At 41.9% G+C, this 24603-nt stretch overlaps 1 protein-coding gene and 1 long non-coding RNA gene across 2 annotated transcripts; one reads left to right on the forward strand and one right to left on the reverse strand.

The window, feature by feature from the left end:
* Positions 1 to 884: 884 nt before the first annotated feature.
* On the reverse strand, positions 885 to 19336 carry CFAP36 (cilia and flagella associated protein 36). Its single transcript, XM_074864511.1, has 10 exons — positions 19199 to 19336; positions 14397 to 14461; positions 13376 to 13477; positions 12356 to 12470; positions 11198 to 11285; positions 10228 to 10279; positions 8268 to 8394; positions 3502 to 3671; positions 2908 to 3063; positions 885 to 1443 (listed from the first exon to the last, which is right to left on the reverse strand). The coding sequence occupies exons 1-10, from the start codon at positions 19314 to 19316 to the stop codon at positions 1357 to 1359; spliced, it is 1080 nt and encodes a 359-aa protein (XP_074720612.1). The 5' UTR covers positions 19317 to 19336; the 3' UTR covers positions 885 to 1356.
* LOC141941573 (uncharacterized) lies at positions 10111 to 14989 on the forward strand. The gene is made up of 3 exons (XR_012628384.1): positions 10111 to 10214; positions 12668 to 12897; positions 14914 to 14989. It is a non-coding gene; the product is annotated as an uncharacterized LOC141941573 (long non-coding RNA).
* Positions 19337 to 24603: the final 5267 nt, after the last annotated feature.

Genomic DNA, 24603 nt, shown 5'->3' on the forward strand with positions numbered 1-24603 from the left:
ACGCGGGACGTGCCTTCGCTGACCTGAGGCGGAGAAACGGCATCGCCTGGGCTGCGGACCCGCCCTGGCCCCAAACGAGCGCTCCGAGGGCCGCCGCCTGAAGCCTGTGAGTCGTTACTCGGTGTTCCCCACCACCCCGGCTCTTCCCTCGAGTACTGTCAGGAGCTTTAAAAACACATCCAGACCAACAGGAGGGTTTTTTACAGCAAAAACAAGAATGTCATGAATTTTTTATAGTTACTAGAAAAAAGACTGTGTAAAGTGGCATTAGATGTCCTGGTTAAAAAGAAAAAAAAAAAAAAAAAAAAAGAAAAACCAAACTAAAATCCCTGTAGAAGGTGACACGCAGCACTCTTTTTAACTGGCTTTTGGCTGGGGCCGTCCTCTCCTCGAGGCTGTTTCCCCATCTGACCTGGTGTGGGGGTGCTGCCCGTGGGCAGCCCTGTCCCCCTGCCTGGAGTCCCTCCACTACCGCTCTTTTTGGAAAAGAAAAGAACATCTGCCAACATGTTACCAGTTATAAATGCTATTTTAATAAAAAGTTACATGAAACTTGCATGGGTTGGGTTGTTTCTTTTAATGCGAGTCAGGCATGGCGTGACACGGTGCAAAGGACAGCGCCTCTCCCTGCTTCCGCTGAACTCTCAAAGCCAAACCAGTCAACAAGACTTGAAAATATTTCTGCCTTGAAACTGAATTGTTTGTGACATCCCTGGCTTTGCAGCTAAAGTGGTTATTTTTCGAGTTGCACGTATAGCAGAACTGGACCTAAGGACTGGTAAACTGCCCCCCCAGTATGTAAAACCAAGTAATCCAGAGATCATACGTGTCTCGACTTCAAGCCGCATTCTCTGTTTCTCAAAATAAGATGGTCAGAGTTGAACTTCCTTGTGAAATTAGACTTTATTTCACTGCACAGCTGAAAAATAGTTTATAATATTCTAATCAAAGGAACAAAGTTCTGTAATTTTTATAATGAAAAAGTGAAAATTTCTAACTGGTTGAGAACTGTTCAGGTAGGAATTACTTCAACAGCTGTGACGATCTGCTTTTGTTCTCTGTGCTACCCCGTGGCTGAGGCCGGGGCTCTGCAACACCCCTCTGCTGCAGCCATCGTCAGCGGCCTCGCTGGTGGCCAGGGAAAGTGAAGGAGTTCCCAGCATTCTGGGAAACAAGTGGGTTTTACTGTGTTTGAGTGTAATTTCAAGTATTTATATATATAAAGTACCGAGTTGCTTATCTGAAACTCTATAAAACTTAAGTGTAATATTAGAAAACAAATCCATTTAATTACTGATTATGATTTATTCTAAAAACAAACTTATGTTCTTGGGGTCTGCAAGGAGCTGCTTAAAATTACCGCTTATTAATAACTTCTTCTTTTAGTTTTTCTGCAAGCATTTTCCTCTTCTGTAGTAATCTTTGCTTCTCTTCTGACATTTCCTAAAAACAAAGTGAAAAAACACTGCAAGAAACTGCGTGGCTTCCCTGGTAGGTCCCCTGACTCCTGACGCCGCCGCCCGCACGCGGGAGCCACACCCAGTAGCCAAGTAACAGCACGTGCCAAGCTGAGGCTGCAGCAGCTGTCCTTCAAACTCACTTGCTCACCAGAATGATTTAAAAAAATCTTATTCTATTTCTTGAGAAGTGAGGAGGAATCTCCCAGCTGGAGAATTGGGGATCCCAGGATGTGCATGATGGGCTCTTTACATCTATTTGCCTTTTTCTGCTGCACTGTACCACTCTTTTTGGGAGGACTAACCTCAGATTCAGCTGGTGCTGCTTAGTTGTTCTGGAGGTTCCCCCAATAAACAGTATTTTGGGCATGTTTTGAGCATATTAAAATGCTCGACAACTCTGCAAAATACCAGAGGCAACAGAAGGTCCTTGATCATATGTAGATGCTCTGTATAGAAATGACTTTTTTTTTTAAAAAACATAACTGTTATCCCATTGTTTTGTGTGGGTTTTAAGCTCTTCTAGTGTCCTCATTTGTGTTGCAAGTTTTCAAGCATTTCTTGACATATCAATGTAGATCAGACCCACTTGAGGCAAATGCATTAAGTCCTATTAACCATAACGATGATTAACAAAAAAAGTTTTGTTTTTTTTCTGATGAAGACCTCTATATTGATAGAGCTTTATCCTGTCATAGGATTCTGGAGTTTTTTATGTCTACGTTCTTTCCCTGACAGGATTTACTACTCTTTTTCCCAAACTGAGTTTCACAGTACAAGGCTTTTTGTGATTTTAGCACTTGGGACAAAGAGAGACCTTGAGGGAGGGGCTGACTGCCAGCTGCAGCCCTTCTCCTGTCCTGCCCCTCCAGCCCTCCCTCCCACTTGGGGTTCCCTATTGGAGGCAACTGGGTGGGCTGCAGCAGCACCCACCCTGCAGGGTCCCTTCTCTTTCCAAAAGGTACCACCTGCCACTTCTATTCCAGTGGTTGAGGGATAGAAATCAAGGATTTCTTCTTTCGAAACAGGCACAAAACTCTCAAAAGACAACAAAAGAACACAACAAATTTGTTACCTCTCTAAAGAGTAAGGCTTTGCAAAAGAAAAATGTTTTTCCCTTTTCAGCTGGCAAAAAAAAAATTTCAAAGATTTCAGGAAGCCCAAGCAGTAGGGTCACAGATCAGGAGAAAACCAGCATTTTAGCTGTTCATAAACTTGAATTAATCATGAGGATTTGACGATACTGAAGCACAATAATGCTCTTAATTACTAAAATGTCTAGCCTATGAGCTTCTAGAAAAACAGCAACTTGAAAATGCTTCCTCTTTTCCTCACTACTATTTTTTTTTTATCTTCCTACAATATTCCACAGCAATATTGACATCTTCACTGACATCATCTGTGCTTTTTATAAAGTGGTCAGGGTGATTAAAATATTTGAATCCTTCACCTCTTTAGGAGACGATTCCTCTTCTTTCTGGTCACTCTTTGTGGGTAGTGGTACATTATTTCTTGACTCTTTCTTCGTGGCCATCAGCATGTCTCGTTTTTTCTTTAGGTAGTCCTCTCGTTGTTTCAGCTCCTGTTTGTCAAGTTCTGATAAATTCTGGAATTATTTTTTTAAAATACATTTTGAAATTAATTTCTGGTATGAATGTTATGTGAGATAAAAGCATTTGCATCATATTTGCCTCCAAAATTACAAGCTGAAAAAAAAATCCAAGTTGAAGTTTCAAGGCAGAGCTGTCTACTAAGAAATTATGCCGGGACAAAGGCTGAACGCTGAAATCTATTCTAAAACTAGAATGATGATCTGAACTTTCTGCAAATTAAACTGGTGAATACCATAAGACAGTGTTTGCACGCTGGTTTAAAAATAAAAAAACCCCAAAACACACCAAACCAAAACCACATGATTACAATAATAGAAAAAATATATTTAAATGTAATCCTGGCTTAAATACATATTCTAAATGTAATCCTGGCTTTTTGCATTCTAGTTCTCTATTTGGGGGGGTTTCTTGTTTGTTTGTTTTGCACTTACAGGTCCTTTCATCCCAGCTTTGTGCGCTGCATTTTCTGAACATTTTCCAGCTGACCTTTTCTTACTGTCTTCCTTCCCTTTGGTACCAGATGGCTGAGGTAAGCTCTCTGTTCCTTTTTGTAATGGGCGTACTGGTTTGAAGTCCTCCTTCACAGACTTCCGAGATCCCTCTAAACAGCAATTTCACATAGAAAACAGTTAGACAGAAATACATCAAATTAAAAAATAAGTCGGTGTTTTATCCAATATCCAGATGTCTCTTCTAATGGAACAGAAAACTTAAAAATCATATTTCTCCCCTTTTTATTAATAAAACTTTCTTTCAGGAAACATAGATACTGTATTTGCACCAATTAAATAATGCTTTACATCATCAGTATCTCTCCTGCAATGAATGATAACTTGTCAAATGCTTGAAATGAAATTTCCTATTCGGTGTTCTATATTCAGTCCATATTGAGACTGTAATTTCAATTTCTGTCTTGGTGAGCCAAGCCGCTGATCAGCAGCTTCTGAGGTGCCCTTTAGCCAGCTGAGTACACTCATGCTGGTTCAGCTTTCAGCTCCAGAGAAAAGAATCGGAATACTGTATTTAAGTGAACTTGTACGGGAGCGGAGGGGAGCAAAGCTCAGAAGGTGCAAAGGGTTACACAGACCCAGCTCAGCTTCTCCTCTGCAGTGGGGAGGATGCAGTGGGAACCCCCCAGGTTTCCGACCCCGGTGGGGCTCAGCGCCCTGGGCAGGCCGGCTGGGGTGGGGCAGCCGGGGCACAAAGCTCAGGCAGCTTTGGGTGTCTTCCCCTGCCTCGCGTGGTGGGGATCCTCCACCAGACCCTGTTGGCCTCTGGCTTTTTTCTCAGACAAAATGCCACCGGTGCTGACACAAAAGAGCAACCCCATACTGACTCCAGCAGTGCCTTTCAGAGCTGAGCAGGCACCACGGTGGGTTTTGCTTTGCCTCCCAGGGAACCGCTCGCTGTCCAAGATGGCACCGTGGTTACCCACGGCGCAGTCACAGCCCCTCGGGTCACTGGGCTGTAGAGCAGCGGCGTTTTCAGAACTTGGCTGAGACTTCTCTTGACTTGACCCACAACTACTGCTGAGTAAGGTAAGTTGCTACTCCTACTACATTTCTGTTAATAATGAAAACGCTTTTTACTGTTTAAAATATGCCTGAAAATATCCACACAGATGCAAGAAGTGAAATACAAATTTTACTGTGTTCGCTCAGTCTGAGTCTATCCATAACGCCTGAGTCGATACAAGGAACTCAATGTAGCTGATTGTAATTTTGCAGTGCTGGACCATGGATTTTTGCTGCAATGCTGAGGAATAACTTGCTTGAGCATTAAGGTACAATTACTCTCCTTGGTCTCTACTGGACCACAGTAACAGATGGCAAAGCTGGCTGAAGCTAGCGCAGGGTGAACACCACTCAGTTGGTTCTTTAAGTTAGAGCAAGTAAAATACATTTAGCTCTTCCACATTGCTGCTTTCTTTAGTATAGGAAATTACAAGATATAGAATTGTGAAAGGGTAGAGAGAAAAGGAAAGGAGAGGAAGTGTCATTCAAAGCACAGAAAACAAACCAGGACAGAAGTGTAAAATGAAGTTCAAGTTAAGGAATTTGCATTTCACTGAAATATGTCTGCTGGAAGTCTTGCTGCTCCAAATAATGTCTTTTGGTGATGGATAAGAGTTCGTGGAGGTTCTGTGAGAGGTCAGAGTTAAAATTGCTAGACAAAGAAAGTCCTCATGCTATAGTTGTCTGATTAAAAAGCAGGGGAAAAACCCCAAAACATACCCTGCCTGCCAAATACCTACCCCATCACTAACACGATGACTGAGGAAAACTACGTACCAGAACGTAGTTCTTTGAAATGTGTTGTGTGTTTAAATGTACACTCTGGCTGTCTGTATCACAAACACTCAAGCTGGAGATGTTTGTGTCTTCGCAATACCTGCAGATATGGTCACAGGACCCTCAGTGTCACTCAACCCATAAACCTGAAAAGACGCTGAGACTGCACAATACCCGCAGCTCAGTGCACACATAGGCACAACTTCTGAAGTAGCTGCCCTGCAGGTATCCGGAAAGGGAAGCGTTTTCCAGGAATGCTGAGAAGGTCACTCATGCTCCGAGGTGTTGAGCACGACCTTTACTGTGAAATTCCCCCTTCTGATCTCTCCATACTGCAACAAGCTGGGCGGTCAAAGTACAGGAGGAATGGTTTGGCAAGCTCTAATCTGTAAACTGATTGTAAGGAGCTCACTGAAGTGAAATTAAGACAATTAAGGCAACTACCATTAAATCTGAATTTGTTATAGAGTAGAAAACTTTAAGGGGTCCACAAACTGCAATCTTGGGTCTCAAGGTGAAGGGGAAATAGCAAAAGATAATAAATAAAACCGCTGTGTACCTGCAGGAAGGGAAATGTATGGTGGACTGGAGGGAATGAAAAACAAAGGAAAAAACTTCTTTTTCCTGCCTCTGAGAAGTGGCTGATGCAAGGGCCGTGCCGCGAGGCGGCCGAGACACCCTAGGTATGGGATCCCTGCGAGGCTCGGGTCACAAAGGGCAGGCTGTCCTGCTCCTCCGTAACGCGACCCCGTGAGCGAGAGCATGGAGCCAGATCTGAGCACAGCTCTGGTGGGTCAGGGACCGACCGAGGGGAGAGCAGAGCAGCTCTTCAGCCACCCGAGAGGGGCACAAACCATTAGCGAAAGGTTCTTGCTGCTTCTGTTCCCAGAGCTGTGTCTGGCACCAAGAGGAAGCCAGTCAGGCAGAGGATACGATCCCGTCAGCTGAGCTGAGCCCTGAGTGGGGAGCCCATGTTTTGGAAGCAGGCAATGACAGACTGGCCTGGAGCCCTCTCCTCGGTTCTGGGTGAGAAAGGGCTCTGGAAATGATTCCCAGTACAGATTCTTGATTTTTGCCACCACTACACCAAAACCACTTTTCTAAAAGGTGACAGCGGAGGATAAACTGTGACAAACTTTCTCAGTAGCCCCTCTGGACAGCTGTGCTGCCACGAGATGCCAGTTCTACACAGATGAAAAAGATTTCCAAGGAGCTCAACTTTTTGTAGGTCTGTCTCTTCCTTGGCATTTAAAGAGCATGGGAACGCTCAGCACCAGCTGAGCAGGCACCCAGACAGCACAGAAGAGGTTCTCCGGGCTGAGAAGTCTGGACTCCTGAGCTGCAAGATGTCCTGTCTCTCAAGCCCAGGGTTAAGTCCTGCAGACAGAGTATTTGCAGGAATGTGCCTTCCTCCTGAACCAGGAAAACAGTCACCGCAGGACAGTCATAGTTCAGTGGTGCCGCTGCACAACGATGCAAAAATAAGAAGAGTAAAATCAGGCTGTGAGAAGAGAAGCATGTGAGTATACCTGCAGGCCTTCTGCATACTTCTGATGGTAGAAGGGAGAGAAGAGTTCAAATAAATGTAACAAAATCTCAGTCAAAAGATAGAAGGGATAAAAGGGAAAAAAAGACATTTAAGAGGTCAGTGACAATTTTTTCATTTTTCTAAGTCTCCTAATGTGAAAGACAGTAACTCAGTTCAAAAGAACATCCCAAAGCCACTTCATCTGCTAATGGCCATCAAATGAAAAAGCAAGGAGACAGTATGCCCCAAAGGTCCTACCAAGGCTAAAAGTATCCAGCTCAAGCGTCTGTGATGTGAAAACTTCCAGTGTGAACGCATACAAGGACAAGTACGAGACACAGGAAAAATGTAACTAAAGACAGTGCAGACTATTGCTTCCCAAAATCGGAATTGTGTTTTTGGAAGTAGCCTTAGAATACTAAGTTACAAATTTTTCAAACTTGGAAGAGAGCAGATCCCACTGAGATGCAACCTGGTTTTGAAGATCGCGGGTGTATACACAGATACGTGCGTGTATACACGTACATACCTGTACGTGTGTGTGCACGTATACACACATCTATATGCTTCTCACCACCTAAGAGTCTTCCTGCTTTCCTGAACAGGCCAGCACGCTTGTGTTTTAGCTGCCACGCAAACATACCAAGAGCACCTCCATCACAATGTGATGTGATTCCTTTTTTTTCCCTGCCTGTAAAAGGCCCTGGCTTGGTCATGCTCTCCAATAAATAATCATCCACAAAACAATTCAGACAATTTTCACTACATAACTTGGGTGTACTACTTAAAAGAGCTCTCCTTGGTATTGCAAGTTGGGAAGTGTCACAATCCCACTCAAAAACAAAAATGTCAAATTGAAAAGCTTAAAATGAGGAATAAAAATCTGAACCAAAGGCAAAAAGATTCAGTTTGGTGGTCTGACAATTTGGCTTGTATGAATCTTAACAGTTCAACGTTGGCTCCTTCAGAACTATTTGATTGCTATCAAGAAATGTTGTACAATTATAGATTAAATCTATAATGGCCACACAGGGGGAGAGAGAGCATAACTTTTAAAGTAAATGATTCATAGTTGCTTACAGGGAGCATACTGTTCTTAACAGTAATGGCAGCATAATCACAGTGAATGGAAAGATGCAAAGTACTGTTAGACTCCTGTATTTCTCCTCCAGTAACATCACTGATGCTCCGGCTGGAAGGCGTTTCTGCAGGCCGCCTCGTGCAAACACGCTGCTCCGGGCTAACTTCAAAGCTAGGATGGTTTACTCCACAGCCTTAGCCAGCCAAGTTCTTAAAATCCTGAGACGAGTGCACTCTTCAATAATCTGAAAATAGTATCGTACTGCACACTCAGCATTGCACTTTCCCATAAAATTACCTGATGGAAATTTTGGAGTTTCTTCAGAATCATCAGCTCCCCCAGTGGATTCTTTAACTTTTACAACTTCTCTCGAATCTCCTGGAAAACTGTAGGTAACATCTGGTGATTTAAGTTTATCGTGTGCCTTAAATTAAAAAACAAACAAAACGGAGCATTACATTTTCCAGCACTCTACTTCAGCCATTAAACTGTCAACACAAAGAAAGCTCCCAAAAGAACTTTCAGTTAATGTTGTGCTGTTTACACGACATGCTATGTTGTCAAAGCGAACAAAAGCAAACTACTTATTTTGTTTTAATAATAGGAAGATTCTTACTGGCTTATAGTCATAAATCAGCATTTTTTATTTTAGTTCAAAACCTGTTCCCTAATCAACATTGTTTCCCAGCTACAAATAGATAACGTAGAGGGGTTTTGCCACGCTTTGCATGTGACTTTGAAGCAGACGTCTGTCCACCAGAAAAATACGAGAACCAGGAACATACACTGAAGTTGCCACAGAAATGGAGAAATACTCAGCTGAATGAAAACAACAGGTCTGGATAATCTCTGACACTACTGTTTGGATTGTCTGGGAAATCTTGACAATGCCACCCACCTCTCTAGTAAAGACAGCTGGGATTTGCCCGGAAAATGTCTATGCTGTTCATCAACTATCTAATTCATGTCAGAAACCCTCAACACTCATCAAAATATTAAATTATTTTGTTTTACAACATTGTCTAACAAAAACATATTATTGATCTATTACTGTCACTTCCTCTGTCCAGGTGAACTTGACTGGGGCCTCCATAATCCGGCTAGTTTATCAGGAATATTGATATTCTTGGCTGGGCTATAAAGATTAGGATCAGCCTGCGTCTAAATACAAGTCAAATTCTTAAAATGAGCCAAAGTTTGAGTTTCCTGGTTGTTTTGTAAGAAATACAGCAGAACAGGTGACTCATTTCCTGGAATCTATCACTGTAATATGGGAAAGAAGAGTTTTGTCACCACTTTTCTACAGTGGTTTTCTATACTGGGAGAGGTTTAATTCGGTAGAATATTTCAGCGGTTCAGGACTTGCACTCAGTGGCACAGCTACCACCTGCACCTATCACAGGCTGGAATTCAGCAGCAGGAGTGGAAATAAAGTGTCCACCTCTGCAGTAGCTACATTTGGTCTCCAGGCAGTTTCCTTTGTCAGTTCAGGCTGAAGAATCAGTGCTTTCTCTTTCCAAATTCAGTATGCTCAATTTCCTAATGACAGATAAGAATAAAAGAGCAATTCTTCTCCCTTTTGAAACAGCCCACAATTCCAGCCTTTTTTGTTTTCCCAGGAAGGTTTAGTGCCACAATTCCACTGCAGCTGATTTCAAGTTCAGTTGCTGAAGGATTGGCCATTTAGCCAGTCCCCGTTTACATTCCGCTACCTTTCTACACGGTTTACTCTGATGGAGACCAAGTGATGGTCTAACTCGAGAGGATTTCTGCTTCCTGGTGATTGGGTTCTGGCAGTATTGTGCAGACTTAATGAGTAACTCTACTGTCTATGAAGTGATCCTCAAAATTCCTGAAGGATTATGAATGCTGTAATCTTTAAGAAGCTTATACTTTGAAGTCTCTTTGATCTTGACAATATTAGTCATTCAGACCTTCTCTGGATCTGAAAGGTTGACATCCATTGCCAGGATTTTAGAACTCGGATACCAAAGAGGGAATATGCTTATCATATGAGCACCACCAACTGACTGATGGCTCACGGTATCGTGTATAGCACTGCTGTCATCTAGGAAAATGTAAACAACAGAGCAGACCTGTCAAAAAGAAGTGTCAGTAAGACCTTCCTGACAGACCTTTTATTTGCTTAGGATGGTACACAGTGCCTTAAAAGTGATTCAGCTGACACCCAGGACAGGAATATCAAGAGTATTTCTTCATCATCAGTGTAACTCATCTGGAAAGGTAAGATACTCACTTCTGCAGTCCTTTTCTTTTCTTGCTCTATTTCATATTCTTCCTTTGATTTCCTGTAATACAAGATAGAAGTAAATACTCAAGACATATTTAGTATCAGTGTCTTTTAGGTCAATTTAGCACTGCTTAAATATTTGAGGACTATCAAACAGTTACAGGATAAATGTGAATTTGTTAGTGTCCAAAATAACTTCTATAAAAATGCACTCTTAATAAAAATAAATAATGATGATAAACACAGAGAACCTACCATCCTCAGTCCATTGTTCCCTGTGCAAAAATAATTCTGTAAGAATTTCCAGGGCTTATCTATCCCATGTTTCATTTGCTGGTTTAAAGACAGGGAGGAAAGTATTTCCAGAATACAGAGGGAAAATAGCGTAATATAACCTGAATGGATCAATTTGCTATTTTTAAGATTATGTTTATGTATGTGTGAACTGGGATGGGAGGAGAATCTACAGAAGTCACATCAGTCCCCACACATCTTCTGAGATCATAGCAACAGTCACTGAACACAACAAAGAAGGAAGCTGTAGAAAGCGATAAAGTCTATTGAAAAAGTAGAATTTGCCTTTCCAAGGCTTTCATGTTTAGGGTGTTCCCTGAATGGATTACAGCTAGTATGCTCCTGTGCTCCAGAGACATCTAACCCAGGTCTAACTTCAGGTCTGCCTGGAGATTCAGGGGAGAATGGGAAGGATGGGGCTGTTAAAGTTGCACATTGTTCTGTGCATCACCAGGACAGTTCATCGTGGCGGAGCTGTTATCTCGCAGTCTTTAAATATTCCTGATCACACCCACTGTCTAGCACCATTCATTTTCTCTGAGGTAGGATTTTGACAAGAACATTCATGTCAGCTGTAAGATGAAGGCAGTTTCCTGGAAAAGGCTAGAAGAGTTAGGCCCTACATAGTTTTATTTTTTATTTTAAAATAACATACAAAGTAGGACTGATTAATTTTTTTTACCTTAGAACCTCCCTCAGTATTTTCATTTCTTCATGTTCAATTTCACTGAATACATCAGAACCCTCTGTCAAACAGTCGGGCAACGCACCTATAAAAAACACATGGCAAAATTTATGCATTAAAGAAAATTATTTTGTACTCCATTTGGCATCATTCTTCAGGCAGAGGGGGGAGAATACCCCAAACAAACAGAACACCAACACATAATTCTCCCTCTCTGTAGCTGTCTCCAGAAAGATTCTAGACCTTGGGCATCAAGTTGCTTGTAGCAAAAAGGCACAGGTTTCTGAAATAGGAAAGTTTTGACATCTAAGGGTAAAGCATAAGCCATTATATGGCATTTGCCATAGACTGCAATTCCGCCATAGCTAACCAAACCCTTATCGAATTGAGCTCTTATATCAAACTTGACATTTAAAAATTATTCTCAGAAAAAACATGCATGCTGTAAGAAGAAAAACCAAAATGGCAAAACTACAGACATGGAAGAAAGGAGTGGGTAGGTGAAAGTCCTTTCAGAAACATCAACAGAGCTGACTAACTAATCTGGATCTGTGCCACAGTAGACACTGCATCAAGCAGCAGGTCATTTCTTCCCTCCTTCTCTGCATTCTTGCATTGCAGTCCCTTCTCTCACTTGCGTGGACCTTGGTGTAAATTATTTTCTCTTCTTTAAAATTATGTATGTATTAGCATGATGAAGGCCATAACTGCTGCTTTCTATATGGATTTTTTCATATGCAGCTGTACAGTGTGAACTGCAAAGTAAGCACGGCAGATAGTACAGCATCGCTGCTATACAAGTAGCACAATTCAAACTATCAATATTGTCGTTGTTGATGAACTGGTGTAATTGTTTCACACTCAGAATTATCACCAAAATTCTTTAACAAAAAACCCGATAAGTCAAGTTTCACAGCAAAATTTAGACAGGAAAACAGAACTGAAAAATCAGTTCATTTAAAAAGGAATGTAGACAGCTGTCACTGAGGATACAATCTGAAGACTAAGTACTGAAATCCTAGTCCCAGTAAAATCAACTGAACGTTTTCTGTGCACTTGAACTGGAGTAGAACCAGTATTCTGTACTCATTAATGAACGGATTACCTAGTCATCAAAAGATGGAGAAGTGAAACCCCACATTTACCACATCTTACCATTTCTTTCTTTAATGATTCTAATAGCTTGCAATTGCATTTCAATATTTTTCTGTACCATCATTTTTTTAAATAGTCTAAAATCTTCTGCTGCCAACACTGTTTGCAAAATGGCCTGTGGGAGGGAAGATACGCACAAAATTAAAACCCCTAGAGAAATCATAATCATCTCAGTCTGATTGAAATTATATTAAGATTTAAATTCTGTGGAGCACGTTGTTAATGCTTATACTTAATTCCCCTATCTGTCTCTTTTTCCAGCCATACACTTGACTAATAGTCAAGAAAAGAATTTGACAGTTTTTTCTTTAGATCAACAGGTCTACAATAACATCATCACAAAACCTGGAGGGTTTCCCAGTGGAAGTTTACAACTGCCATTCATTTGACTTCCTGAACAAATGCGTAAGCTTGAGTGAGGAATGTGTGCTCTGAAGAAGCTTGTTACACATCGAGGAGGAGAAATGTCAACAAAGCCCCACTTATACTGGCAGCAGAAGCTCCCGCTCCTCTGCTCAATATACTTGAGACAATTCTGAAAGGTATCTCTGAGCCGGTGAAGAGCTGCCTAACCATGCCTTGACTTCTCGAGGCCACTGTTTGTCTTAGAGACTGTACTGGTTTTATATAAAACCAGAACAAAACTTCTCTTATTTTATGGAAGATGTCTATTCTTTTAATCTCTAAGTTTGTCTGCTACTGTAAACAGACTGAAGTCTAACATAAAGCTGATAAATACACAAAGGTGGCAGAAGCACCCTAAGCTTAGAGGCTTGTTTTGGAAAGTACAAAGCAGACGTAATGAATCTCAAAGGTCTGACACCACACCAGTATCTGTCATTATTTTCAAGATGTGCATTTTTCTGAACTTTTTCAAAGTTCATAATATAAACACACACATTAAGTTTTAGAAAATTAGTTTTAACAAGAAAACTTTTCAAAGCTTCATCTCCACCCTGCTATATTAGTGAAAATAAAGCCAAAAATTAAATCTATGCATTCCTTAACGAAGGAAAACACCTGTGAAGTGTGTGTCTTTGCAAGAGGAGATGAAAAAGCTGCTTGAAATTTCTCTTCATTAATTCCAACTTCTTTAAGATAGTCTTCTAACAATTTTTCAACCTGTAAGAAAGTATAAGCATTACGTTCCAAGAGGTTTTTCCCTAAGAATCATATGAATTTTTTTCATATTTGTCTATTCTTTTCTGTTGACACTGTATTTTTAAACTCAAAGGAGAATCACTGCAATAGTATAACTGTTTTTTCTGTTATGTCAGGCTTTATTTACTTTCATAAACTGTTCAGAATAAGCATTTTTATTGCTACATTTGATTACTACTTAATTTAGCTTCTCCAATTTCCAAGAATCTCACTTCTTTACCTTTTCCCCAGACTCCTGGCTAGTATTCCTCACCATTTTTTGCCCAGTAGGTAAAAGGCTTTTTGCCAGTCTGCGTGCCTGAAACCCTTCAGGGTCAGAGCAGAAATGGAAGGTGGTCTGTATTTATTCAACCAATGCTTTTTAACATCAACTATTCACAAGCCTTGTTACAAAAACAGTATTTTAGAAATCTGCATGCATTGCTTTATAGGTATCTTAAGCATAGTCCAAAAATGTCCTGTATTTTTTCCTGATAATTGAAGTTAATTCAAAAGATTTACCAGACTCTTTAGAGAATGAAATACAAGTTTTACATGTTCTCAGACATCATGCTGTTTGTCATTTTAACTTGACAGAAAATATGAGTATTATCAAGCTTATAAGTACAGTATTTTGGCTCACAGATATATTAATTTTGATTAAAAAATGTAAAACAGCATAAGAGATATGACTGTGTGTTAAAGTTTCTTTTCTACATATCTCGTGTTTAAGCATAAAACTGTATATGTCAAGTATGACTCAAAGGATTTCTAAATAACACTTATCATAGGCAATATTAAAATTATAAATAGCAACACATTAGAAGTTCATCTAAATACTACTTTAATATTTTAAATTATATTTCTTAGAAATCTACCACAAATAGTGAATAATGCTTACCAGAGCTTGGTACTCCTGATAAATTTCTGTATAAGACAGCTTGCTTTCCTCTTCATCATCAAAAACTGTGGAAAAAAACAAACAACAAAACATATACACATTTTAGAGTTAGTGTACACACCACTAACTGACACATTAGAGAGAACAATTAACCTTTACAAGGGAATATATTTAATCATATGAAAATACAGGCCATGCTTGATAATAATAATATATTTTTCCACATATTCAGGCTAAGCATGCACTTTTGGTAATTTAATGTAATTAAATATGATAATTTAATAGCGGGAAAATGTATCTTCATAACAGAATCAGATTTCTAAGGAAGTTGAGGATTCAGCAGATACGTACACTAAAAAGTAAGATTTAATGTAAGAACTACCATATGAACTTGTGTAAGGTTGTTCTAAAATAGCAGAAAACATACATAAGGCAAGGAATTTCTCTCTCTCCATGTATTTATGTGAAGGATGTATTACTGACTTGATTTAATTGGTTTAAAATGCCATTCATTTAGCAGGAAGCCAAGGTGATGCAGGAAAATGAGCCCCTGCCTGCCTAAAAACAGATAACCAGGAAGAGGAAATCTGCTGCAGGTAAGTTATTTTTCAATTGTAACTATCCTGATTTAGACAAAATGGGCATCTGTATAATATAGGCCATATTAATCATATTCATATAAGTTTGTATTAAGAACTCTTGACTGGAAATATCAAGCTAATGATCTCTATGCTGCAGAACAAATGGAAGAAGCAGAAAACAAGAGAAACTGAAAACTAGGGTTTGGGGTTTTTTAATTTACGTTTTTTTCTCTGTCAACAATGAACAGAGGTAGTGTAAAACCTGGCAATTAATGCAGAGGCTTAGAAATAAGACTTCCTCAATCCCCTTTGAGATTAGCCACTGTACGTTGGACAAGTCTCTTCCCAAGTGCACGCTTTGAAGTCATTTGAAGAATGGGAATTCTGCTTAAGTTGGTGAATGAGTGCCATTTATTCTTCATATATATGACATCTCTGATGGAAGATGGTACTGATATGCATAGAATCAGTATAATTTTCACAGAAATTTAAGAGTGGCCTTTAGAAAGCATCATTTCCCACCCGTAACAGCCCTGAGGCTGTATCACTCTGAACCTTGATAAGGTGTGGTGCAAGATGGCTGTTCCTAAAACAGAAAGTACTCGCATCACTTTCTAACAACTTACAGCAATGCAGTGACACATTTAATCAAACAGTTCAGGCCCTGTAAATAAGCAAAGGAACCTTGCTTTTTAAATGACATAATCTGGAAAAGCAACATCTGCTCTTGTTTAAGTTTTGCACAAGGGAATTTTTTTTAATGAAGGGATTTAAAAAAAAAGCTTTAAAAATATCTAGGAATAAATTCAAATGGTAAGAAAAGTACTATAAGTCTTACTCTAAAAAAATGCAGCTCCTACGGTGACCACCCTATTACCAAACCCAAGAGGGTGAAGACACTCTATTGTCTTCTGCATCTCTTGACCGCTCTCGCAGACCCCACCCTTAGTCTTGGTTTCCCTGTTCCCTCCCACCTACTGCTCCTTCCTGCCCTGGGCACCTGAAGGAGGGGTGACCCGGGGATGTCACTCCTCAGGCAGTGACCATGCCGACAGCTAGCCTCACGCTGCCAAGGGGACGCTTCCAAGTCCTCCTCCTCCTCCTTCCACAGCTGCAGGGCAACATGGAAAGCCTGCACAAACTGCTCTCTGTTTGCAGGCTCTGAACAAAAAAGAGGCTGAAGTGCAGTGCCAAATCAAGCAAGCTGCAGTCAGCATCTCCTCTGAGTGGCATTAAGGAGTACTTTGAATGAAGACCTTGGATTTTCTTGAGTCAGGGCTCCTAAATCATGCAGCCATTATTTTCCTTAAGATTTTGGCACAGGGTCTTTGGTCGCCCGACAGGAACAAAGATCTAAAGAACCACTGTATCAAGATAAACCAAGGGACCCAGATATCCTGGGAGACAAACGCATCATTTTCCTGTTAAAATTGAAATCTTCGCTAGGACTCCTCAGACGGGATAAGCGCTAAGTCAAGTTTAAGTTCTCCCTGCTAGACTGACTCCTTTGACCTCACAGACAAGAGCTGGTAAGCAAACCTGAGGGAATCCTTCCCCTTCTCCCCCAGCCCTCGCTGACTGGGGAGGCATCTCTGTGCTGGGAGGGAAGGGAGTCACAGGCAACAATACCTGTTCATTCCTTTTTTGTCTTTATCTTCTGGTGCTCAGAACTATTATCAAGTTTATCTATGTTCACAGGATGTTTCAATTAATACCTTGGAACATCTGAGTAAAACTGAAAAGCCCTCTCGCCTGAAATACATACCCACAGATTTAACTTCAGTTTCACAGCCATATAAAAGGAAATCAATCAAGCCATGAGAAATCAAGTCCCCAGAAGGAGGGAGAGAGAGAAAGCAAACAACTATCAACAGAGAGAAAACCATTAGGATGGTTTGTAAGTTGAAGTGTAGGGACTTGGCCTAAAGAACTACTGTTCCAAAATAAATTCCTTGCATACCAATTACCAAAACTCAAGTTCTTTTTGAGGAATCACAAATTATTGTAAATTAATTGAAATGTTGCTAATTTGCTTGTTCAGCCCAAAGACTGAATGTTTTGAGAACAAAAAGAATTCTGTCCTGACAAAATGTCTCAGTAAAAACACCAGCAATGGAACCTGGACAGTACATTTCTAGAAAGGAAAAGCCAGTAGCGCAGATATCTGCAACTAAAACTTCACATTTCTCTAACTGTGCTTCTTAGCAACCTTAGCACTGCGGTAACACTTCTTTAGCCTTTTCTTTTTTCCCAGTAGCTTCTGAGAGTTGTCCAACAGCAGCACTCCGTAGCACAAATGATACCTTGGAAGACCATTTCCTGCAAGTGATTTCTCTGCTTTATTCCTCCAATTTTTTATGTACAAACCAACAGGCAGGAGTGACCATTACATAAACCTGCCTCACACTACATGGAAATTTACAGAGGTTCTCTAAATCTTCTTACTGCCAGTAAATTCCCCTCAACCTTCTAAAGAAGAGATCATTGCTTCAGAGAGGGATAATCAACTCCCCCAATTCCTAAACCTAGACCCTTTGCATGATACTCAAAATGCTTGACCAACCTCGGGTTTAGGCAGTCACCCTGAGAGAAAACTTGTACTTTAGATTTCTCTACTGCTTCCTAGCTGTAAAGAGTCTATCAGCTTTACCCTTCTCATTCTCATTTCCCGGTATACTAGGTAAAGGTGTACGTACTCACGGTGATCTTGCCTCATGCAAAGCTTGGGAAGTGTGGAAAAGATTCAGGATAACTGAGAAGCAACTTGTGTAAAAGCTGTGATCTGAATCAGAGGTGCGTCTCTTTCACTGAATATGAAGTCAAAATTCTTCATGGAGCCTAACAAGAACGACTGCACAACGAAAGACACGGCCAGCCCCACTGAGGCCAACCATTACAGAAGCTGTTCTGGAGCCCACAGCGGGATGGAGGGGAGGAAGGAGTAAGTGCAAGCAGGTGGAATACTAAGTAAGAACCATTCTACTTTGAGCTTGATGTTAGTAAGTCCCTAGAAATAAAATGGATTTGGAAGCTTTAGTTTCATGACTTTGGTATTTTAAAGTTCAAATTATTAATTAATCCTACCTCCTGGCAGGTGATACTAAAGGAACGGATTTTATTCATAGTAGCCATAAAAGGTTATCCTAAATGAGTCTACAGCAACATGCTTTAATACTTCTCATGTGTGAACATCTGCAGGCTGGGTAGGATCACCGGCCGTCACGTTCTCAGACATGGGGTTTTTTTCAATAATCATACAAGAAATCTTCCTTTAGTCTAAAGGACTTAGGCAGTGCTTTCAGACTTGCCCAAATCTTAATTAGTTTGCTCCCATGAGGATCCAGGTGTTCTTGGGCAGCAGGAAATTTGTTCTGGAAGTAGCAGAACTAATTTAGCCAAATCTCTGCTGCAGAAAATCGACATGTCTCCTCTTTTCCTCACTACACCCCTACAGGTCTCCTCAGGCACCTTCACATGGAGCTACACGTCTACCCCGGTCGCCCCTCTCACTGCCTATACTTCCAGTTCCCCCAGGCTCTTCCCCAAATTATTCCACGATTCCCTCAGTTCTTTCTAGAGGAAGAAAAGTAAGTTTAACTAGAGTTGCTTCTGGGCTAAACTGATGCACAGGACCACCTACATAACTGGTAACTGTTTACTTTTTAGTGCTGTCATTTTTTGTGGGGTACTAACTTACTGTTTCTCATCTCTTAACTGCCAACGTTCACAAAATGGCGGGAATTTAACTCTGAGGCTCCTACTCTTCTGTCCGACTGGGCAGAGAGCGATCTCAGTCCCACCGGCCGCTTTCACAAGGAAAACCACCCGGCTACGGGAAAGTATTAAAGGCCTCCAGGGGCTTTCTAGCCCCGTCAGGGAATTAGAGGCAGCAGAACGCAGCACTCGTTTAGGTGTCACACCGTAAGCTCATGCCCTAATCCCCCTGCCGAGCTCAGGAACGCAGACCGCCACAGCCTGGCAGAGGGCTGGCTCAGGGGGGACCGGCTGTCCGCGGGCGGGGCACCCCCTCCCCAAAACCGAACAGCGGCCCGACGCGCCGACCGCCCGCGGCCCGCGCAATATCCCCGGCCGGGGACACCACACGGACCCCCGGGCGGCGCTGGCGGGTTGGGGCGGGGGGGGGGGTACGGGACACACACACGCACACCACCCCCCGCCGTCCTCCGCCGCCCCGCGGCCCGGCCCCGCCCCGCCGCTCACCCTCGCATTTCTGCTCCATGAACTCCAGGATGGGGATGGACCAGGCGGGCCCCCGCAGGAACCCGGCGATGGTGTCCACCACCCACTCCACGTCGCCTTCCTCCTCCTCCGCCGCCATGGCCGGGGCGCGGGGGTTGGAGCGCCTGCCCGTCACTATGGCAACCGGCGTCACGCGGGCGGGCGGGAGCGCGCGCGCCGAGGGATGGCGGCGTCGTGAGGGCGCGGCCGGCGGGGCCTGGGCCGCGGGAGCGAGTCGCGGGGCCAGGGCTGCCCTGAGGGGTTCTGGCGCCAAGGGCGGCGCGGGGGATCCGCCGGAGGTGCGCGGCGTTACCAGGCCGAGCGGGAGCGAGGCGATCCGTTAAACGCGGCCCACGCCAAGTCACCGTGAGAGCGAGTTTGTTGAAGGCGGGAGCACCCCGAGGTGGGAGATCGGGGTGCTCGGGAACGGCTTTGAAACGTCCCGGGGAGAACCGAGCCCTGCGGGTTTAACTGGGCTGAGGGGGCGCCGTCCCCCGGGAAGGCTGTCGGGGACCGGGCCTGCGGGCGGCTGGCTGGCAGCAGCTCCAGTGGAGGATGATCCTGGGTGATGGAAAAAACCGTGGTTAACCTGTACTTTATCACGCACAGAGAGCTGTGGCATTGCATAGCAAACTAACTCTCACGCTCTAGTTAGCTTCGTTAAGAATTAACTTAGTTAAGAACAGCTGTTTGTACCTGGCGCTCTGATTCCAGATACCGGAATTTAAAATCTTAAAGCATATCAGGCCTTCATGGGAACACGGATACCTCCGCATAATTTATAACTTAATCATTCTGTAAGCACCCTCAAGTGTAAGAATTTACAAGGCACTACGTAAGAAGATCTAAATGAAAACTTAATTGCTTGAGTGTTCTTTCTTAGGGCTGGTATTTGTGGACACATTCCTTTTCTCCACCAAAATGAACATAATTTCTGTCATTTTCCTCACCTGTTACACTGCTGAACCTCCAAAAAGTTTTTCTTAATGTTTTGAGTTTTACTTCCCTCCTAATGTTGAATAATTGCTTGCCTTACTTGTATGTGTTACAGGTAAGTAAGAAAAACCAAAACCAACCAAAACTCTTTGAAATCTATTCATCCATTTTTAACTCTATCCTTGTTAGAGGGTTTTTTTTTATGCAAGCAAGGAACAAGTAGTTCAGTGGTCACTCCAGCTAGTTACATCAGCCTCTATTGTTCTTCCTCAAGAAAAACTGTCATAGACGTTAATGAGATTTTGTCTCCATGAAGATTCAGTGCTGGGTGTAGACTAATTTATTTTCATCTCAAAGGTAACAATTCTATGCTGTCTTCCCTGCAGAGAAATACCTGATCAGCCATGCTTAACACCACTTTAATAAGACGCCGCACTGGAAAGCCTTCAATTTTTCCTTTTGCAGGAAACTGCACACTGTCAGCGCTCCCGTTTCTGCAGCCAGCTTTGTGGTCTGAGACTATTAGTAGTGTGAAGGTGTTACTTGTCTACTGTAGAACAGCTACCTCAGATCTGATGGTTCTCGTAATTTAATTACTGATTCAGGCTTACATGACTGTGAGGTACGTTCACCTCTTGCACAGGCAATCAGCTATAAATCATGATCTAGGAGCAGCATCATTTCCAGCTTGCTCGGTAGCTGCCAGCAGTTGCTCAGTGCTATGTCAGGTTATGCTAGCGCTGCTTGCACTGGCAAAAAACAATGCTTATATCTTGGTTATTTTTCCAAAATCCGTTCTGCTTTCTCTGAAGCCCGCTTCTGGTAATGTTGCACAATTAATGTCTCTAGAAAATACGTTCTTTGTGAGGAGTGTATCGCACCGTAAGTCTCTGCACCACAGTAATCTCTTTTGGCCTTAGCACGCCCACCACGTGTCACGCCCGCCGTGCGCGGCCCGTGCGTGAGGGATCCCTTCCCACTGGTCGCGTGGATGTCGAAAGTCTCTGAGGAGCAGGGGGATGTGCGGCCGCAGCCCCTTGCTGCTGCAGCCCCTCGCTGCAGCCCCTCGCTGCCCTGGCAGCCCACAGTCCTCGTCAGCCGTTCCTGTGCTGACAAATCCCTCCTGCTGACAACTTCGCCAGAGAACAGCAATAATCACCCAATGTGAAATGAAACTGGGAAACCTGAGAAAGGAAGCGGGCAGGGCTCAGACCAGAAAATCCTGTATGTCTCTTCTCCTTTGAACGAAGTAGGTAAAAACCTGTAACAGAAACGTACGCTTGGAAACTGAAGAGCATCTAACATTCAGATGTGACTTCTCAAAAAGGGCAGCGTGTATTGCAAGACACACGGTGTTTCCTGCATCAGAGCAGAGAGCTCACAATGTGTGCCTCACTTAGCACAATTAATTTGAAATCTTAAGAGTCTCATCATTTCTCTGATAGCTATTGATACTGAGGTTAGTTGTAATAAAGAGGTCATAATAATGCAAACCCAGTTTTGTTCTTTGCACCACACACTTACGTATCAGTGCACATAGCTGTGTTATAGGACACGCCAAAAAACATTGCACTTCTGCTAGCAATGTGCTTTGTCTCTGCTGAGGTCAGCTGAGATGTCTCCCACACACAGCTCTGACACTGAGAAAAATCTTCTTGTTCTTTCAGCATGGGTAATCTTATTTTTCACTTTTTATTTGCTGCATAAAATTTAAAGCATTTCATCATAGTTACAAGAAAAATTGCTAGAGTAACAATTATGAGGGAATTCTGTCCACCTTCATCAAAATCATTTTATCACCTCACAGGAAACTGCCCAATATTATCATGTTCTGTTCTTAGATGTCAGGGGGATGTGGTTTAGTTTTTAATAACACAAAAGATAGAGCAGGAAATGCTCTCCTGACTGACTCACAGAAGAGGAATTATTGCTTAATTTTCTGTCTTCTCTGTACAAGTTACTGCATCAGACATTTTGACATACTCTTGTTTCATTGCTTTATATATATACTGACAAGTAAATTTTGTCAGGCCTTTCCAGTCTCTGCATACCGCTGTGTATGTCAGTACCCAATTCTCTTCACCTCCACTGGGTTCCACTCATATGCATAATGTAGCAAATCACAAAGCCCAAAGTATTTTTTCTTCAGTCTCTCTTTTATGAAATAATTCTTGCAATAAGAGCTAGATTATTTTTTATTTCCCACAAGTATCTGGAAAATATGCTAGGATATAATTTCTATTATTAATGCCTTCTAAAAGTTATTTCTTAGCCTAATTAGGTATAAAATTAAGCTTATAAACTGTTTCTATTGTGTGTGTCTTTAGAACAGAAATATTGAACAGTTACCATCCACGTGCAGCCCTTGTATCTGAGCACAGCCTGTCAGTCCGTGAACATTTTACTGGACTGCATCCCATCAATCCTGCATTAAGCCTGCATTAAGGGGATAGTCTGACTCTGGCATCAAAATACAAAGTTATAGTAGCAGCACAACTTGTAAATATTTCCCTCTGGAAAACATGGCCTTGAAAAAAGCACGTAAGATCAAGAGGAAAGCAGTTCTGCTGACTGTTCTGATTGAATTTTGATGTGTCTAATGCTGTCTTTCTGTCTGCACTTAGACCTTATAGCACTATAAGGAAGTCTGAAATTCCAAAATCTTGAGAATATCTGTCTTCTTACTGGTGAATGCCATTGTTGATCTGTAACTGCATTTTATTAATTTATTACCTTTGGGTTAAAAAACAAAAATTATATCTGCCTTTTATTAGGCACTGTTTCACAGTATTTGCTTCACTACTGTGTGTATTCAGGCCCTAAGGATATTTATCAGCTAGGCAGTCTGGGTGTTATCTGTGCTAGTTTTGGTATTTGAAAAAGCTGGAAGTGTATCCATGCACCTAGTTTTTGGTTTGTTGCAGATAGCCAAAGCTAATGAATTTGAAAAGTAAAATAAAAAAGAGGCAAAAAGGCAGATAAGTTTTTAGCTGTTGGCAAAGCAAAGCTAGTTTTTACATCACCTTAGATTTCTTCCTTTTACTCTTTCCAATGTGGATAATTTTGTTGATGTTTGAGGAATTTTGAGGATATCGGCAAAGGTGCAATACCTAGATTTACAGTTAAACAGTCTTACTACTCTCTTGGTTAGGCTTTAATTCTTCCATCCCCTTAATTTGTAATATCTAATAAATAGTCTTGCAACTGTAACAACTATAAATATTTTCAGCTTAGTAAACCTAATATAACTTTTCCAATTTATTTTTATAAATTTAGTTTGGGAGGGATTTTTTTAGGGAATAATTGTATCTCTGAAAGGAAATTCCAGTTGTGTTTTATGAATCTGACCTCAAAGAGAACCCTGACCTCAAAGAGAACCCCGTTCTCAAGCTGTCTTCTGGAAAACGGTGGTGCAAAGGCCTTTTTCTTCGTGGAAACTGTGGGCCTGTAGGGTGGGAGCAGACCCTGAGAAGCTGTAGTGCACTCCACTTTTTCCGTGTAGCAAAGGTATACTTAGGCTGTCCTTGACATACTTGTATCTAGCTTGTTTTTCAAAACTTCTAATAAAAGAGATTCTGTAACCTTCCCTTTATCCAATTTCTCCTACTAGACCCACAAATACAGAGCTATTAAATTCAATGGAAAGGCTACAGGAACACAGTGTTACTGGATATTTAACAGTGTGGGCAAAAATGTACATCATACACTGTATTTAAAATGATGTTCTCCTGTGTTGAAACGGTTGTAAATAGGTTTCAGCTCATATTATGACTTGATAAAGCCTCTGAATTTGTGCGGTTCATAAATTTTTAAGCCGTTGTTTTTACTGCAGCAAAACATGAACAGCTCTGCAAATTGCAGGCCAGAGCGTTTATTCATATGAGTATGTCCTGGGAAATGGGCAGAGCTCCTCCCATGGGAGGGTAGCTCCCTTGGGGGTTTGTAGGGTTAATTCTCATGACTACAAGCTTGCTTGCTCAGGTTGACCTGCTTAGGTGTGAGAACTTTCTCTTCATCTTCTATCTGAGAACAACAGCCTGAAGTCGGTAGCCAGACGATTCAAGAGTAGCACATTTCTTTTGTCTGGGAACTCGGTCAAAATTTGTCTCCTCACCACCCAGCTGCAAAATATTTACTATAAGAAAAAAGAAACCATGGGAGTCTGCTTTATGGCAGCAAGGCTGCTCTTCCAAAAAAAATCTATAATTATATAAAACAGCAGGAAAAACATCTACCAAACGCTGTCTTCTCACATGTATTTTGATTCACGGGGCAAACACTACGGTCAGAGCTAAAGCTGCCTATCCCGGTTATCATACAGAGGTCTCACATCAGTGTCAACATACATAGTCCCTGGCAAGTCCTTGCACATATTTTTCATTCTCTTTTTTTTCTTCCTACGCAACAGCACGTGCAAAAATATACTAAAAATCTAAGTTCATATTTTTATT

This window comes from Strix uralensis, chromosome 3 (genome assembly GCF_047716275.1).
Source record: "Strix uralensis isolate ZFMK-TIS-50842 chromosome 3, bStrUra1, whole genome shotgun sequence".
Lineage (NCBI taxonomy): Eukaryota > Metazoa > Chordata > Aves > Strigiformes > Strigidae > Strix > Strix uralensis.